The sequence below is a fragment of the Pectinophora gossypiella genome, chromosome 1, assembly GCF_024362695.1.
Source record: "Pectinophora gossypiella chromosome 1, ilPecGoss1.1, whole genome shotgun sequence".
NCBI classification, from domain to species: Eukaryota; Metazoa; Arthropoda; class Insecta; order Lepidoptera; family Gelechiidae; genus Pectinophora; species Pectinophora gossypiella.
The window spans coordinates 4543538-4563538 of NC_065404.1; the positions used below are offsets into that span (position 1 = coordinate 4543538).

The following is a 20001-nucleotide window of genomic DNA, read 5'->3' on the forward strand; positions in this document are numbered from 1 at the left end:
CCCTTCTCGAGGTACCTCATCATCTCCCTAGCATTATTCCGTATTTCATGGGGTCCGCTTAAATCTAACCTGAAGACTTGACAGGTCCGGTTTTTTACAGAAGCAACTGCCTTTTTGATTCGCCCGGGTTATTCATTCATTTACTCATTCTTTCATTAAGAGCTGTCAATCATCCGTCCCTTTCCTTTTCGGCGGATAAGAAAATGACAGGTATAACTTAAAGTAAAATTAGGAGGTGTCTGCAGGAATCGGGGCCATAGTGAGCTAAAAATAAGTACTTACTAGACTTGGCTTAGAGCACTATAATGCCCTCTGATACTTTTAATACGTAGTTAGGGGCGGTCAATAAGATGTGTCACCATTTAATGCGATTCATTGCTATCTTTATGCTCTGAAGAGCATATTATAAACATTCGGTTCTAAGTCTTTTTTATGCATGCAAATTATTATATAATGTGCATATTATTAGTGCATACTCCTTATAAACCAGGAAACGTTTGTATTTTATTGAATTAAGTATCTGTATTATGTAATGAAGAGCCAGGAGCCCATAGCACAGGGAATCCTAGTTTGGGCTCCTGTCTCCCACATACCTACATGTGTATAATGACTTTGTAAATTTAAAATTTGTGGGAGAAATAAAACATTTATTATTATTATTATGCTATATTATTATTCGAGCAGAGTATGACTATAGCTTTTATTGCAGTGATAGCGCTGTTTGAAAAACGCGTAGGTAACTGACATCTTAGTTCCACGAGTTCAAACCCCGAATAGGGCTCTAAACCACTGAATTCCACTTTGTGAGTATGAATTCATGTTTGGACCATAGATAATTGATATCACGTGCTTTGCAGGATTTATGCCCGGTTTATGGCAATAGGCTTGCCCCCTATTCTTCTCTTCTATCGTGTGGGTTGTGTGTGATTATCAACCCCATCAACCCTGGTGTCAGGGTTATGATTGAGCCGCCAAAGGCCCTTGATATGCCCCGTGTAACTATTACTCACTTACATCAGTAAAATAGTAACCGGGACCGACGGCGACGGTTTATCGGACCTTCCGAAGCACGGAATGAAGCCTGTAATGTCCTAACCAAACTAGGGAACACAAAGTGATTTTTGTGATATGTCCCCACCGGGATTTGAACCCGGGGCCTCCGGATCGTGAGTCCAATGCTCCACTCCAATCCAAAATCCAATGCTCAACCACTGGACCACAGAGGCCGTTATATATATACAGGTACTTACAAAGATGATGCTATATTATGTTATGTTATGTCAAAAAATAAAGAAGGAAAAGTACGGAGAATTAGATCATCGGGAATCCGGAACGGGCCGTCACCGAGCACCGTGGGAAAATGTGAACATCGTAAACTTACCGATTAATATTCCCATTCCGAACACGTAGAAACTTCATCGATGGTTCATGAAGTCCCATGTTGCATGTATAATTAGTATGTGTATTGAGGGACTTGGCTGTGGGAGGACGATATGTTTTACTAGTACCATCCTAAATATAGAGCAAATCACAGATGTGAGCGTGCAAGAATCTATCGCGAGGGAGCGTGGGAGCGCGCTTATGCTAAACAGGTCATTGGTATTCTGTACCTGTTCACTAACGTCCTACTTACAGGGTGTCTTGGAAAATAATAAATATATTTATTTATTTATCTATTTATTATGGACAATTTACAAGCTACACTCTGCACATGCAAAGTTACAGACAATAAAAAAAGATTAAGAGCTAGCTCAATTACAAGTAGTCACAGCATGCATAAAATATCTTTATTTCGGACATCAATCCATATATTGTTAGTACAGTGACTTACAAACTAAGTTAGTAAGGATTTAAGTAAGGATTCAGAAAATTTATTCATATATGACCTACTCTTGGTCCCTGAACAGCACACATGAGTCTGGTCTGGACCCAGTGTTTTATAAACGGGTTATTACAAATAATAAAAAATATTAAATGCAAGTTGTTGTATATTTGTCTTTTAATATGGCAACACTTCGCGTCTCAAGTCTGTACTAGACATTTGCTAGACACACGCATGTCAGACATGTAATAAAATAATATCCCGAAACAAGTGTTTTCTTGAAGTCCCTCCGACAGCTCCTCATCCAAACTCGACCCACATCATACACAAGTAATAAAATCGTGTGTCCGAGCCACGAACGAAGTGGACGGATTTTAATCATAATCATATTTTTTTTTTAATAATACTAATGAGCGACTATCCAGGCTACGTTCCTCAAAATGAATATAGATGGCGCTGTACAGATTTTTCTTCGTATAATCTTCTAATTTCGTGGATAACAGACATACTTATGCATCTTTTATCTTTGTATTTTGGTATAAATAATGACCCTTTTTATTACACCCAAGCACAAATTTTCCACCCATTATTATTGTCATCAAAATAAAGACAAGTAACGTTATTCTATACATAATGTGATCCAAATATAAAGCAACAATTATTTTTATATATGTTACCGGAAATGTATGAAATCAAGGAATTGTATACAAATTCTAGGAAATGTGTACAATTCCGATACTATTTAGGAAATGTATAAAATATTGTTTGAAAAACTATTTATGTGTTTTTGGGGAATGCCGATTGGAAAGTCCCTCATTGTGGTGTAAATTTTTGCTCGGAATAAAATTGTTTTTTTTTTTTAAAGAACATCACATTCGGACGTGATTTTTGTAATCAAAACCTCGCAATAGACAAATTGATTACAATCCAGGTAAAAGTTTAAAGTCTCAATGTTACCTTTTTTGTGACTTAATGTAGATTTGCCGCAGGTGGCATTAACTACTTGGCCGGTCAATGTTACCCGGATTGAAATTAATTATTAGAAATTAAGGTTTTGTTGAAGAAAAACAACATCAGAATGTAATTTATGCGATGAGGTATGTATAGGTAAGTACTGAGTACTTATCGATAAGAGTTTCTGCAAATAGAATTTTGGAGCACCCTATACATAACATCGAGATAAATCCAAGTTCAAGCTCAGGAGAGACGCGTATACAAGGCTCCGGACCATACACTTTGCTCCATTCCACCCGTGGAGCAGGCAGGGACCACTTGTCTGCCTTGGTGGAGTTTATTACTTAGTCCATATAATAAGTACTAATTACAGGATAACTACAGGATAAGGAAGAGAAAGGTGTTATTTCGTGTGAAAGTTTTCAAAATGTGGCTGTTATGGGCTTCGGTGTCGATGTAAGAGTTTTATTTTATTTCTCCTTACTTATTGGTTTTCATTACCTATTTGTCGGGTTATGCGAAAATTTGAAATAGGATTCGTCATAAAAGTAGACTAGACAAATATGGTGGAGTCAATTGATTGAAGAAGATTTGAAGAAGATTGCTTCTGTTTTTAAATAATATAAAAAGAAGAATTATCGAAATTGGTAAGAAGCTTCTGCCAAAAAGAAAATTGAAATCGAAAATAAATTGCTTCTATACTGTTCTGGGAGAAAATAAAAAACATAGAACACGTCCAGCTGCTTGTCTTCCCGAACACGTCGTAAAAACCGACAGAAGGATTGTGTCCTCTAACATGATGGACTAATGTTATGGGCGATAGGCTGATCCCTTATCACCATAAGATTCATCATATTCAGCTTACGACATCGTATCACCAGTGGCTGCAAGTCTGATTTACCTAGTTTAAGCAAACTAACTTATTTTACCAATCCTCAGATGCTTCACCCAACTCTGGGCGGCGGACAGCAACTTCCTCCTCCCAGAGCTCCCTCCGGGCGAGGCCCCTGAGCCGATCCTGACCTTCGTTGAGCAGACGTACAAGACCGGCCGAGGCAGGGCCGGCTTTGAAGCGGGGGACCCCGTCATACTAACACCGTATATTGAAGAAAACAAGCTTGAGGAAGCGAGGAAGGCCGCTTATGTGGACCCCGATTACTTGCTCCCTGATATGGACAGTTATGCCGGGTATTTGACGGTAAGTGCTGATGCTACTTGACAACCTAGTCAAATAAGATGATGATGATGATGTGATCCAGCCGATTTCGGCTACGGCGCCTGCTTCAACTCCGACGTTCATGTGCTCGCATGTGGCTTATATAGCCAAACTTGTTGGAAAAGATCTTCGAACATAGCGGACATGTGCGCACACCATTTAAATAAATAAAATACAAAAAAATAAGATACTTTTTACGAAACGTCCAAACGAAAGTTTTCTTTGGAGTTTGTGGAAGTACTGTCCTGTGACGTCATCAATAAAAGCGGTCAAACGCCGTACTCATTGTTACTTAATTCACAATCAAAATTCGAAAATAAGTCGAAAAGTAAAATTAGATTGATATTTGATTATCTTAGAGTGGCTTCTATTTCTAGATTAGCATTTTATTATTTATCTTTGAGCAAGTAAAATATCCTTAAACAGCCTATATCGTCCCACTGCTGTGCACAGGCATCCCTTCAATCAGCCACAGGGAGGAGCATACTCCAGCACGCTGCTCCACTGCGGGTTTTTTACGCCTACTAGCTAGAACCAGCGGCTTAACATGCCCTCCGAAGTACCATCTTAATTTTTTGGACAATCAGGTGCTTCAAGCCTGCAATGTTCTTACTGACCTTACTGACGCTAAAGGCCCCTGACATGGCTCATGTAACGACTACATACTTACATCAGTCAGTAGTAACCGGGACGAACGGCCTAACGTGCCTTCCGAAGCACGGATCATCTTGCTTTCGGACAGTCACGTGATCAGCCTGTAATGTCCTAACCAAACTAGGGATCACAAAGTGTTTTTTTTTATGGTCTCCACCGGGATTCGAACCTGGGGCCTCCGGATCGTGAGCCCAACGCTCAACCACCGGACTACGGAGGCCAATATATTTTTTTTTGCCAGTAATTAAGTAAATAACAAATTCACAAAAAGTTCCTTTCAACACGACCGCGGGGTCAACGAACTACACACAATAAAGTTGTCCATTTTATTGACATTACCATGCTAATTATTATCAATTCGCGAGATAATCTCATACCGTCGACATAAAAAGAAAAACTAGTTAGCGGCAAAGGCCCGTTAAAGGCGCGGGCATGCGTTACAAGTTGTTTTATATATTATATTAAGGTCAATATGGGGAAGACCGGCATACTGTTCTAAAATTTGAGTTTGACTAAGTTTATTGAAGAAGATATCATTTGTAGATCAAGTTATATGATTGGGTATGATAGATAATTTACTTGGCTATGTTTATAAGTCTAAATATAAGAGAAATCGCCGTAATCTTTTGATATACAATCGTTCTTTTAAAACATGCCAAGTAGACGGTCTTCCAATGCAGTGTGAGGCAAGTCCGTCCACAAAAGAAAAAACGCATTATTAGTAAGAAATCGTAGGCCTAGACGTACGAAAATACTTTTAGGCGGTGAACCAGGAATGCCATTCTGATACGTACTTTACCGATTTACGAATAAGGCTTTCATTACACAGATAAATGATTATTTTGTAAAACAAGGCAAGACCGGCATATCTTTGGTGACAGTGGTTGTAAACATTTCGTCATATTGTTTACCCGACTGCAGTGAAGCAAAGAGAGGGTTATGCGCTATGTATGTATGTATGTGTGTATACACGTTTGTTCCCTCCCAACCCCTGAAGCACTTATCAGAGTTAAACAAATGAGGTGTCACTAAAAAGCGTCTTGATTGTCTGGTGGTAGACTATGTGACGTACACATATTACTTAATATTAGGTATAAGTCAGTAAGATTTATAATGTGAACACACACAAACACAAAATATTAACAGAATGGGACACAAAATGCTGTCTCACTAGTCTTGCATAAAATACGCTCTGCTGTAATAGTTGACAATGTCTGGATTGAGGCAATATCGGCATATGACGGACTTCCCTCTCTTAATGTAGACGGTCTTCCCAACTATTATATTTTCCAATTTAAAATTTCACATGGATATAAATTCTAAATAAAAGCTATATTCCTGCATTATGTTTAACGAATATATTAATGGATCAATAAATATACAAAGTGATCAGAAAAACTTCTGAAAATCCTCCGATTTGTCACTTTCTTTGATCAAAAATCCGCCACTGGCTACTGCATTCTGAAGCGCGAAATGGTAAAAAAAATTGTAGGACCGATATTGTCCAAACTAATCATACTAGCGCCGTCTACGGTTTTTAGTTCGGACTGGCTCTTTAGGGACTGTTTTATAGACAGAGACGTAAGGCGCTATTTGTTCAAATTTAGAAGTTATTTGCAATATACGGTCTTTTAGCCCAGACGGTCTTCCCCACATTGACGTATAAAAATACTCGAAGAATATAGAATAGGCTAGTTTCCAATTTGTCAAATCAGTTACTTTTTACTATAACATCAAAACACGAAATTACTATGGAATTTGTATGAATAAAAGCACACTGTGACGTCATGGTAAATGTGATAAGATGTCGGACTTATTATTGCGTTTTTCTTGTTTAAAATTCATAAATAAGTTGCATAGAAAAAAAGAAAATGTTTTTCGTTAGTTTTAGATTTGTATTTATTTAGTGATCAGAATAGGCTACTTGACAACCTATTAAATGAGATACTTTTTATGAAACGTCAAAACGAAAATTTCTTTGGAGTTTGTATGGAAATACTGTACTGTGACGTCATCAATAAAAACGGTCAAACGGCGTACTCATTGTTACTTAATTCATGAATAAAATTCGAAAATAAGTCGAAAAATAAAATGAGATTGATTTATGACCATCTTAGACTGGCCTCTATCTGTATGTAAATTAGCATTTTATTAATTTATTTTTATTAATTTACCCAGTAGTCAAGTACCCCATGACCGGATCTACCTATGGGCTGGTTGGGCTGCAGCCCAGGGCCCCGGGGTTACAAGGGGCCCCCAGATCCCGCTAAAAAGTAGACCATAATTTGAAAAAAAAAATGTCTGTTAAAATATTTTTTGCTATTAGTTGAATATTAAGATAGGCCCCCAAGTAGTTTCAGCCCAGGGCCCCACAAATTCACGATCCGGCCATGAAGTACCCAATTTCATAATTAATTTTGAACTTAGAACCAAACCAAACCATACCGAACCAAATTGGAATATAGTCGTGAGCTTATGTCATTATTTTTAAAGGTGAACAAAGAATACAACGCGAACCTCTGGTTCTGGTACTTCCCGGTGTCCGACCAGCCCGTGGAAAAGACTCCCTGGATCATCTGGCTGCAGGGAGGACCCGGAGCCTCCTCGCTGTACGGGCTCTTCACCGAGATCGGGCCATTCATTGTCACTGATGATCATCAGTTGGAGGGTACGTTGTACTCTATACATTGTTTTTTTTTTTAAGTACTGCGGTACGGTGGGTGCTGAGGATGGTATCCCGACGTGCCGGCAGATTAGAAGAATGATTGGTGATAACGATAATAAATTACAGGCAAGCAGCAAGCAGGAATTATATAGTTTATTAATAACACTTCACAAACAAATCCAGATTTAGAGGGCACGGCCCATCTAAACAGTATAATATATTTATGTTGTTCTTATGAAGGTCGGGGATGCAATGAGTCAGTGTAAAATGAAATGAAATGCGGAATGGAATGAGAATTTGGTAATTTAAAATGATTGACGTTCAGAACGAAAGGCCAGTATGTGCAGAGTTTGTACTCTGCTACAGTACTCTATACCACACCCCGGACACTTCATACAAAACACCTCGTTTTACACAGACACTACACATTGACGTTGGTTCACGCGCATCCGTGTGTGTGAGGTCTGACGCCATACTATTGAAGACTAAAGTAAGACCGAGGGGGGTGAGGTAAAGCTAGCTCAGCCGCCGGTGGGGAGCGGAGAGTTGCCGTTCTATACATAGTACTATTCCTTAAGAGGAAGGTTTTGGGAGGCGAAGGTCAGCAGTGGCATTTTATAATTGGCCACTAAGCGGCGGTCTAAGTCTGACAGATCCAAAAATATTGCCGCCCTTCACTTACGATAAATGAAAGAAAGAGACAGAGCTAGTTTTTATTTATTTATTTATTTATTGAATGTCACATGGTACACTCCAGCCAAGTAGTTAATGCCATCTGCGGCAAATATACAATAAGTCACGTTAAAAAAAAGTTACATGGTAGATGGTAGTTTTAAAACTCTTCTTATTTTTAAAGAGCTCGCGTTGATGTCTTTTATTTATGGAGGTTCTTAAGATTATTAAGAGAGAGCAGGTTATTAAATAATAATCATGTTAGAGGACACAATCCCTCTGTCGGTTTTTACGACATGCACGGGAAGATAGGCAGCTGAACGCATTCTATGTTTTTTCTTTACTCCCAGTCCAGCAGAGGACTTCCCGCGCGAGTTATTAATTCTATATTTAAAAAAATAGAACATTTTGGCAAAAAAAAACAAATGTTTTTATAAACATAAATGTTTTATGTTTGTATTTTGTATTTATTTTATTATTGATGTTACAGATTTTTATTGTGTTGCGTTGTTATATATTTTACTTATGTTGCAGAAATCAAGTACTCATGGGGCAAGAATCATTCTTTGCTGTTCATCGACAACCCAGTGGGCACCGGGTTCAGTTTTACAGACGACGATCGCGGATATGCCACCAACCAGACTACGGTATGCCCAAAAGTAACATATATTTTTTAGTCCCGGTTGTTACCTACTTCTACTGATGTAACGTGAAATCGTACAACTATAGAAGTTTCATACAACCTTGCAACCCGTTAGGCTGAATTTCGCAAAATCCTGTTTACGTTTTAAAAGGAGCAAAATGGGAGGCTCCTAGCACTTGTAATTTCTGAGATTTCTGAGAGTGAGTGACCCTTCGAGAAGATACTTACATAAGGTGTTAGTGACATCGTAACGAATAATACTCTGGGGGATGATTCAGACCATGACTCTGAGTTAATATCAAATGGAATTTTTCGTCGTTACGATGTTAGTAACACCCTGTATAGAAGATATTTGTTATATAAATTGCTTACGCGCTTGCTTGTCAATTCAAAAAATTAATAAAAAGAAATGACTCTTCCAGATCGGCGAGAACCTCTACTCCGCCCTACAGCAATTCCTGACAATATTCCCGGAGCTACGCAAGGCTCCGCTGACGATAGCTGGCGAGTCTTACGCCGGCAAACATATACCCTCCATTGGTGTTCAGATCCTCTGGCACAGAGACGAAGATCAACCGATCAATCTTCAGGTACTTTACTACTAATCAAAATAAATTGTTAAATTCATATTATATCCATAAAGCGCGCGCGGTTGGTGATCGGACCGTGCGTTAGCTGCGGTGCAGTCGGTGGCATGGCAGCCTTATGCCATAGAATAAGACCCGGCGTGCGTGCAGAAAAAAGCAGCGGCATAATGTCGCACTGTAATACTGTACCAAACAGTTTTAAATTGTATTGCGCGCACTTGAGGGCTGCCTAATGGCTCAAATTAGCTTCCAAACGTTTTTTCGATTCTGCTCCGCACCACCCAAATCCCCTGGTAGTTGCGGCTTCCGAATACTTACTTCCCGCTTAGGGACGGTACTGACAAGTACCGGCGTCCGAATATTCTTTCATTCTTTCTTTCTTTCGTGTTTTATTACTAATAGGTACCTATATAAGTATACTACCTTTGTAACAGGGTCTAGCGATCGGCAACGGGTTCATCGACCCGCGGACCCTCCAGCGCTACAGTCATTTCGTCCGCGAGGTGGGGCTGGTGGACGACAAGGTCGCTGACTCCATGAACCATCTCGAGACCGCCGTCACGCAATTCATACACAACGGGCAGATGGTGAAAGCCTATGCTGTAAGTTAACCTTTTGGCGCCATTGACCTGTAGTTTCTGTGTTGGACTGGAAGCTAATAAAAAACATAAGTACTTACTTAAGTACATCACGTTCAACTGGTATTCTACCCGAACACGTCGTAGATTCCGATAGAGGAATTGTGTCTTTTCTAATAGACAATTGATGGGCGATTGGCGAATCCCTTGTCACCATCAGGTCCATCACATCCGCCTTAGGACTACGTATCAATAGTAGGTAGTTGTCATTACTGCGACATCCAAATAAATGCCGCTCAGGGACGGTACTGAATAGTATCAGCGCTTGAAGGACGTAATTACGATCCCAACGACCCGATTACTCTACCCATAGAGGCCAATCAGCTCGCGACAACAAACTCTTCAGAACCCCGATACCGACCCCGCTGGCGTTGTCTACGATTTCCCTCATTCAGAGCTTATAGCTAACGACCCACTAAGGTTAATTAATTCTTTCAAATATTATCCTCTCAGACGACGCCCAGAGTCGAGGTTTACGCCTGGGCACCCTCAGGCCTGTTGTGTTAAATTATATACCGAGGGAGCACCCTCAGTGCTTCGTATTTGTCCGCTCAAGTAGTTAATGCCATTTGCGGTAAATCTACAATATGTCACGACATCGTATCAACAGTGGCTGCAAGTTGTCTTTGATTACTTGTGGCTCTGCCCACCCCATTAGGGATTACGGGCGTGAGTTTATGTATGTATGTGTATGTACAATATGTCACGTCAAAAAAAGTTAAGACCAAGAGTAACTTGGACAGGTTTTTGGAAAGTGAAAGAGTTTACTAAATAAAGTCGTATATTCCTTTCCAGTATTACAACTACCTGCTCAACCTCTTCTTAACCGAGTCAAGGCTGCACAACCTGTATAACTATCTGGACGACGACATAAGCTTGGATGGCGCGTACATGGACTACATCCAACGAGATGAAGTCAGGCGCGCTCTGCACGTCGGAAGCACTAACTTCACCTCCATCGGAGTGGTGTATCGCAAGCTTGTGCCTGACTTCATGGGCAGCGCTAAACATTGGCTCGAAGAGTTGTTGGAGAATTACAGGGTCATGCTTTACAAGTAAGTATGGGATGGATTGGTGATCTGATATGGAGGAGGAGAATCCGGCGGTGTATACTTCTTCTTCTATCGTGTGGTTGATATGGCTCATGTAACGACTACTCACTTACATCAGTAAATAGTAACCGGGACCAACGGCTTAACGTGCCTTCCGAAGCACGGATCATCTTACTTTTGGACAATCAGGTGATCAGCCTGTAATGTCCTATCCAAACTAGGGATCACTTCGGGTTCGAATCCCGAACCCGGGACCTCCGGATCGTGGCCCAACGCTCAACCACTGGACTACGGAGGCCGTTTTTGGTTAATACACTAGCGGCATGACGCGCCGGAGTCCCGACGCGCCGGTAATGTAGTACACAAATGAAAGCAGGAGTCCAACAGTAAAGAGTTTATTGTAGTATATGCAATTGGCACTTCACAAACAGGAACTTAAAGTCACAGTTGAACGATAACTTCACACAACGAACTATAATTATAGAATACAATATATCGAAAATAAGATGCCATGGACACGAAAATATATTATAGTTAAAGATAGCAGACACGGCCACAGTTAAGCAATATACATATATGTTACTCTTATCAAGGTAGTGGATGTAATGCAAAAAAGGAATTGTGGAATGGAAGAGAATTTTGAAATTATGTGCGTAGTCTAGTTTTAATTATTTGCAATTTTAAGATTAATAGTAGTTTTATATTATATTTCGGATACACGTACAAAAAAAATAAGTCTTAAAATTTTAGTATCAGTTTGTATGTTTGAAAAAGAAAACTATGTATTTAAAATAAGAAATTGATCTTTTTCAGCGGCCACCTGGACATCATAGTGGCGTACCATCCATCAGTAAACACGTACAACGCTCTCGCGTTCTCCTCGTCAGCTGATTTCAAGAAAGCCAAGAGGAAAGCTTGGTATCACGACGACAAATTGGCTGGGTAAGTTCTGAACAGTTACTACAGGGTGCTAGTGACACCTTATCGAGCACTGAGGGGGTACATGCACCCGTATGGGTACGTACGGTCACGAGCATTAATATGTATACACTTTGGTACCATGTCACATTAACTTTTTTGACAAATTGAACTGAAAGTCTCACTAAATGTCAAATATGTTAGTGCGACAGCGTCCTAAAATGGGGTACATTATATTGCCGTACAAGTACGAATGTAGGTACAGTCACCTACATTCGTACTTGTACGGGGCATAAGTGACATCGTAACGAATACTCAGGGTGATTCAACTCATGCAAGTGGAATTTTCCGTCACCAAAGGATGGAATTAAAAATTTAAAAAAAAATTCCATTCCATGTTGATCTTTGATGCCATGTAGGTACCTAGTTAAGTCTTTTTGTAACTATTTTCTTTTATTTTGGTGGAATAAGTATATTTTTTTATTGTATTGTAAAAAATCATGAAATTTTCATGGCAAAATTCGACTCGATATTTATATATTCAACAACAAAAACAAACTTACAGACTAATCCAATGCGTCTGATTTGGTAAATTAACGTAATTTCTAATACTTATTAACAAAATATTACATTAGAAAGAGACTTACAAGTAGGTAAGTAGTAACCGGGACCAACGGCTTAACATGCCTTCCTAAGCACGGATCATCTTACTTTCAAACAATCGGGTGATCAGCCTGCTATGTCCTAACCACACCAGGCCAAATAATGTCCTCAGCTAATTGCTTTGCATTTCCCTATCATTATTAATTGCGCCTGTTACCTACAGATACTACAAGACCGCTGGCAACTTAACGGAAGTGATGATCCGCGGGGCCGGCCATATGGTGCCCGCAGACAAGCCGGCCGCCGCCCTCGGACTGATATCAGCCTTCGCCCGCGGTATCTCCCTCGAACACGACACCGCATCTCTCGTTAACGTAGAAAAAAACACCCCCCGAAAACGCCGGCTACCCATCAAGTAAACACATTACTCTCCATTGCGTCGCGCAGTCGGGTAAAAAAGATTGGAATGTTTGTAATGTGCTATGTAACTACTACGTCTGGAAGATTTTGAGTGATTGGATAGATTTTGTAATTTTGGAAATAAATGTACTGATATCATGACTTTTATTTTTGTTAATTACATAGCTACTTATCTACTTATTGGCAGAATTGTAAAGGCTTCGGCACAGCAAAAGCAGGACAGAAGCAAAGCAAAAAAGCAGGTCTGTCAGAAGCAGATTTTTTTTTTTTTTTTTTTTTTTTTTTTTTTTTTTTTTTTTTTTTTTTTTTTTTTGACGTGACTTATTGTAGATTTGCCGCAGATGGCATTAACTACTTGGCCGGACAAATGGGGAGCGCTGAAGGCTCTCACCCGGTACAACGTTTAAGACAACAGGCCTGAGGGTGCCCAGTTGGGCGCGAACCTCGGCTCAGGGCGTCGTCTGAGAGGAAAAATATTTGAAAGAATTAATCGACCCTAGTGGGTCGATAGCGATAAGCGCTGAATGAGGGAAATCGCCGACCACGCCGGCGGGGTCGGTATCGGGGTCCTGAAGTGTTTGGTGTCGCGAGCTGATTGGCTGCCTCTATGGCTAGGGTAATCGGGTCGTCGGGATCGTATATTACGTCCTTCGGACGCCGATACTTTTCAGTACCGTCCCTAAGCGGGATGTATTCGGAAGCCGCAACTACCAGGGGATTTGGGTGGTGCGGAGCAGAATCGAAAAAACGTTTGGAAGCTAATTTGAGCCATTGGGCAATGGTTGGCAGACCTAGGTCAATGTGCAGATTTTCATTGCGAAGGAACCACGGAGCTCCCGTGGCTTTCCGCATGAAACGATTTTGTATTACCTGTAGACGGTGAATTTGAGAGGGGCTCGCGTGAGCGAAAACTACCCCTGCATAGGTCATGATCGGACGGATGCAAGTCGTGTAGATTTTCACCTTATTCCTAAGGGACAATTTACTTCGCTTGTTAAGGAGACAATGAAGACGGCCCATTACAAACGCGGCGCGATCGCGCACTCGTTTGATATGGGCCTTGAAAGTAAGACGTCTATCTAAGACTACGCCGAGATATTTGACTTGCTCCTCCCAAGGGATCGGCTTGCCAAACATCGTAATGACTTTAAGTTGACGGCGTGACCGTGCCGTGTTATAATAGCCCTTTGAAAAGTACACCGCTGCACTTTTCTCCGGGTTTACCTCGATTCTCCATTTGCGAAACCACTTGCCCAAGGCATTGGCCGCGCGTTGGAGGATTCCGGTCATCATAACTCGACCACGGCACGAAGAATAGATGGCTGTATCATCCGCAAATAAAGCTAATTCGGTATTAGGGGATTTGGGAATGTCACTAGTATATAATGAAAATAGTAAAGGGGAGAGGACGGAGCCTTGTGGGACTCCGGCATGTATCGGGTGCGGTGACGAGAGCGTCCCCTCCACGCGGTAGCGAAAGGTTCGATTTGAGAGGAAGTCTCGTATGATGTGCACGAGACGGTCTGGCACTCCCAGTGAATAAAGCTTGTAGATCAAGCCGTTGTGCCAGACTTTGTCGAACGCTTTCGCCACATCGAAGAAGAGCGCTCCCGTAGCGACAGGTTTTTTTAAGTTTAATCTACTAGAGATATGTTCAACAATACGGTGCACTTGTTGAACGCAGGAGTGTTTGGTTCTAAAACCAAACTGCTCTGGTGGAATAAGACTATTGGATTCGGCGTAGTCCCGTAATCTAGCAAATATGAGCCGCTCATAAACCTTCCCCATGGAATTGAGGAGACTTATGGGGCGGTAACTCGAAGGTTCGTTTTTAGGTTTCCCAGGCTTTGGTATACCAATTACAATTGCTTCTTTCCACTGCTGTGGAAAGACGCAGTTGCTCAAGGCGACGTTGAATATTGCCGTTAGTAAGCAGATGAAGGGAGCACCGAAGTTTTTAAGGACACGATTCGTGATACCGTCTGAGCCAGGGGCTTTTCGGGTATGAAATCTTTTGATAATACCTAGGACCTCTTCCTCAGTTACCTGTGGAAGAGGAGGATCGGTGGGAGGTACAGAAGCCCTACGCTGAACTTCAGAGTTCACCGTCGAGAGGTGGCTACGACCGATAGGGAGAGTGCTGGGCGAGCATTGGGCTTCGAGACTGTCGGCAAGGCATTCGGCTTTTTCGTCATCGTCGAAAGCGGGGGGTTGGTTAGGCCTATTGAGAGGAGGAGTAGGAACAACCGTATCCTTTTGAAGAGACCTAGACAGCTGCCAGATGGCCTGGTGGTGGGGCTCAATGCCGCTCAAAAGATTGTCCCACCGATTCTGTCGCATGTCATTAATACGTTTTCTTACAGTATGCTGCAAGAGACGCAAATGACGGCGACATTCCTCGGTGCGATTGGAATCATATGCGCGGGTGGCTGCGTTTTTCTCCGTTAGCAGATCACGGATGTCGGTAGGCAGTTTCCAGCGATGGTCTTCCATCTCCGGAACCTGTTTTGAACTTTCGTTCAAAACCGACCTCACGTGATCCGTGAGGGAGTTAATAGCTGTCGAGGCCTCCTCTAAGGAGGTTATTTCTACTGGGATACTATCTAAGTACACTGAACTGGAAGACTGGAGGCCTTCGGCCACCTTCTCCCAGTCCAGCACTGTCTTAGGGGGTGCTGGATTATCAGGGGCGTCTAAACGGGAGCCTAGTTTTAATATAACAGGTCGGTGGTCGGATTGTAACTCGTGTAGTACTTCTATAGAACATAAACGTAAGTTTATGTTCTTTAGAAGCGCCAAGTCGAGTATTTCTGGTCTGTGGTTCAAGTCAGGGGGATATCTAGTGGGCTGCAATGGTGTTATTATATCATAATAGAGGGGCTCGGCTAGAGTTTCTAATACCCTGCCTCTTGTGTTTGTTGTTAAGCAACTCCAAGAAAGATGTTTAGCGTTAAGATCGCCTGCAATTATGACTGAATTACTGAGATTAAAGAGGGCTTCGAGGTCACTTCTAAGTAACCTCTTAGAGTTATTAGGAGATAGATAAGCCGACACTAATGTGATCGGCTGATGTCCTGTCATGCCTACTCGACAGATCGAAGCCTCAATGTCAGTGAGGGCAGGTGGGTCTATGGGGATACAGTGAAGTGACTTTTTATAATAAATGAGAGTGCCCCCTTTGGGCGCGCAGGTCCTGTCGTTTCGCACTAGATTATAATTTGCCATCTTGGGGTCGCGGTTAGAGGGTTTGAGGAAAGATTCCTGCACTAATAAAATATCTACCTGATGATGTTTTACAAACTCGTGAATCTCTGCACGTTGACCTAAGATGCCATCAGCATTGAAAAAACCTATTGTAAGGGAACGCGGTTTCACTCTACTTATATTCGTACAATCCATTATTAGGCTTTAAATTGGGACAGGGAGTCTAATAAACTGTCAAGTTGACTAAGGGCCGACTTAAAGAGAATACTAAATTCCCTAAACTGGTTGACAGGAAATGCAGAGGCCTGAGGGGCCATCGCAGGAACCGGACGAGGCGCGAGAGAGGCTGCAGGAATACCTAAATTGCTACTAGGTTGGGCGCGGGGCGGATTTGTGGGTCGGACGATTGACGGGGGACGAGTCCATGCGGATGGACGCTGCGGCGCGAGTTTGGTCTGCGTGAGTGGCAGAGCCGGGAAATCGCGAGTAGAGTGCGAGGAAGGGGCCATATGGGCTTTAGTGGGACCGGGTTGGGAAGCTGCAGCTCGGGCTGCCCTTCGTTGGGCTACCTTGTGGTGGGTGCGTGGAGCCTTGGTGCATCCGCGATAGTTCGCAGGATGACCTTGCTGACCACACAGCACACAACTAGGGGGTTCTACCTCGTTTTTGCCTCTAAGGCAATCCGAGGTAGCGTGATCCCCTAGGCACTTTACGCACCTAGGCTTGGCATGGCAATGCCTACTAGAATGCCCGTAAAGTTGGCATCTATGACACTGCGTTGGGGGGCCTCCCTTATGGGGAGTTTCGACTTTAAGGCCAGATAGACCGCAACAAGTCTTCAGGTTGAAGATCTTCTTGCCCTCATCCGTCCTTTCTAATATGACTGTGACCATGTCATACGGGACCTGGCCACGACCGCGATGCATACGGTGCACCTCAAGCACCGGAAAACCGTTGTTAACAAGGTCCTCCTTAACAAGAGTGGTTTCCCACTCCTTAGGGATTCCCTTTATGATGATACGGAGGATACGTTCCTCCGGGAGGGCGTAGGTATGGAATTGTATTCCTCTACCTTTCAGAATTGTAGTGAGCTTTCTATGCTCAGAAGATGACGGGACTTGAATTTTGATCCCATCTTGGGTCGTGCGGGCGCTGGTGATTACGATGTTCTCCTCTTTCGCCCGAAGGGAGACTTCGTTCCACCTATTTTTGTCCCTCATATACAAGGGCGGAGGGGTGGGACCTTTTTGTACTTGAGTGCCGCTGATGGCACTCTTACCATTGGGAGCCTTAGAAGGGCTGGAAGGGGCCTTACGGGCCTCGGGGATGGCAGAGGGAATCGACGTTCCCGAGGACGTCTTCTGGACCTTAGCAGGCTCAGATTCGCGGTGACGGCGGGCTCGTTTTCCCTTACGGCCCTCCACGAGCGTGAATATGTCCTCCGAAGAGGACGACTCCACACACTCCGACGACGAATCGGACTCGGCAACGTCCATAAGAACATCGCACGATTCCTCATCGTCACCGGTGAGGAGGGTAGCAGGGGAAGGGGAAGAAGCGCGCGATTGGGACAATGCAAGAGACGCGGTGGGGTGGGCAGACGCAGTAGGCCGGTCAGTGCCGGGAAGCGAAGCGAGGGACGCGGCGGGGCCGGGGGTCGCGGGGAGACAGGGTGACGACGCGCGGTCGGCACGAGCACTATCAATGCGGGGCGCGGAAGGCAAGGTTAACGCCGCAACTTGCGGTACTAATCGACATATCTCAGCGTAAAGCGCGCTGCTTTTATCCGCTAGGATATGCGTCAAAATGATTTTACCGATTTCGGCCCACAGCTCGGAGCTGTCGGCCATTTTTAAGGGACGGCCAATCTGCTATATAATAATTACTACCGCTTCGCAAAAGCGTTCCTCAGAGAATAAGCGGCGCAAGAAACTCTGAGGCGATCGCTGGCTAACTTTCGCAACTCGAGTGGGATTGCTCGAGGGTGTGTAAGAGTGAGTTTTGCCTCTTTGCTTGGGGTTAACAAAGAAGATGTGTGCTTATGGTGTGCCCTAAGCTGGTATCCCTTTGCCGATCTTATTGTGCAAGAGGGTTCCTATGCTCTAAGTGCGGAGGGTTTTTACACCCCGAAACACGAAGAGAAAAATATAAGGGGTAGAGATTGGTCACTCTACCCCGGGTGACAGCTAGGATCGACTAGGGTAGACCCCAAGGCCGGTGGTTCTAGCCCCGTCCGGGTAATGTGCCTGCCTCAAAGTGAGGCAAGCGGACGCCCCAGGGCCACGTCCCACTCAGCTTAGTTAACACCGCAAGGTATCCACTGAGGACCACGAAACTGTGGTTTTAAAATTAAAATCGATGCAACTGTAAAATAACAGTCGTTATTTTATCCTTGAAACTTAGATAAGCCAGCAAGTTCTGAGAAGAACTATTGTTGACTCAATGAATGGCGGCAGGGTCACGCCAGCAGGTAGCCGGCAGACAATGGCGGCACGGGGCGCGGGGCGCGCGGCGGGGGGCTGCGGGGCGCAGCGCGGGGAGCTGCGGGGCGCAGCTCGGGACCTCTGAACAAACGACCGTTCGGGACGGCCGCTCGACGCAGAGTCTGTCAGAAGCAGCGCAGGGGCGGTTTCAATGCGGCCCGCGTGTTACAAGCGCGTTCAGATGTCATATTTAGCGTTCAGTTCTCGTGCAACATTTTCCCACATTATCTTTCTGTATTATTTTTCTTACAAATCATACAAAAATGTTGTGTTTACGCAATAATTCAACGGTGGCAATAGGCTCGCCCGCTATTAGGTACATGGGGTGGGTGGGGATCAAACACACCTCTGCCTCCCCTTCAAGGATACAAGCGTGATGCTATGACATGTTTTTCACGTAAGCATGGGCTTCCACCTCTTAAACTGCCGCCGCACCTCACCTGCGCAGCTAGTTTCTATTTTTCACGTGACGATATTCACTTAGTTTCTTATATTAAGTACAACACGCGCGGACTGAAACTGCGCGGCTTTTATCAATTTAATTCAATTCTCAATTATTTATAACCTGCTCCTTGACCGATGACCATCTGAAGACCGCGAGAAAACGTTTGATGCGGGCAGAGAATCGATTATTGTGGTGAGCCACAGGAGAGGCTTATGTCCAGCAGTGGACGATTTAATCTGGTGATAATGATGCCGAAATTTTCATGTAGGCGCTCTAGTTATTGACAAACAAGCTTACAGTACGATGTTCACCGCATTCATGCAGTGCTGCCTACAGGCTTATTGTATAGGTAATGTGCACTTGCACATTACCTAATGTGCAAGTGAGGTTGGTTTAGTTCATAGTTCGAAGTTCATGGGTCAGCTGTGAAAACGCCACGCCGGGGATGTAGAAGGAACATTAGTTATAGAACCTTCATAAAAGGTATGGGTAATCGCACACTCAAGTCTCCAATTACGCATTGAATGCAATAAATTCATGGAACACCTTAAAAGAATTTGAAAAGAAGTAACGTACCTATAACTGAATCCCAACCTCAAACGTAATCCTAGCCTGTTATGTAGGATAATGAAAAAATGGATGGTGGACCCCGATTTAGTTTTCGCAGTTCTGAAGTAGAAAAAGGAGAAAAACAAGGACCAAGTAATTTGTATTTGTACTTGGTTCGTTCGTAAAGTAATAGCGCCATCTGTCGTCGAATAGCAAAACTAACTTAGACTTTTGTTTTTTTTATAGTTTTTTGGCCCGGTTTTATAAATCATCGGCCACTCAAAAAAAATATTTCAATAACATTTTAGTAGCATACTATTACCCCACCACTTTCTTTTCAATATTCTCTGATAGAATTATTAATAAACGTGGTAGCGTAGCAAAGTTAATCTAAATCCGTGGCAGCAAGTTTTTGTGTATTTCGATTATCGTTCTGAAATTATTTACATTTTTTTTATGAAATGGCAACTATTGGT

General features: G+C 42.9%; 1 protein-coding gene across 2 annotated transcripts; it reads left to right on the forward strand.

Annotated features, from left to right (window-relative positions):
- On the forward strand, positions 1-12936 carry LOC126381899 (venom serine carboxypeptidase-like). 2 transcript variants are annotated; one of them, XM_050031474.1, is made up of 10 exons: positions 1-11; positions 3150-3232; positions 3716-3974; positions 7140-7314; positions 8518-8630; positions 9049-9216; positions 9648-9815; positions 10647-10906; positions 11717-11845; positions 12648-12936. In XM_050031474.1, exons 2-10 carry the CDS (start codon positions 3204-3206, stop codon positions 12841-12843), a joined length of 1497 nt encoding a protein of 498 aa, XP_049887431.1. In that variant the 5' UTR covers positions 1-11; positions 3150-3203; the 3' UTR covers positions 12844-12936. The 2 variants fall into 2 exon arrangements, with proteins under 2 accessions (XP_049887431.1, XP_049887422.1); XM_050031465.1 differs by lacking the exon at positions 1-11 and having other exon boundaries at positions 3084-3232.
- The last annotated feature ends 7065 nt before the right edge of the window (positions 12937-20001 follow it).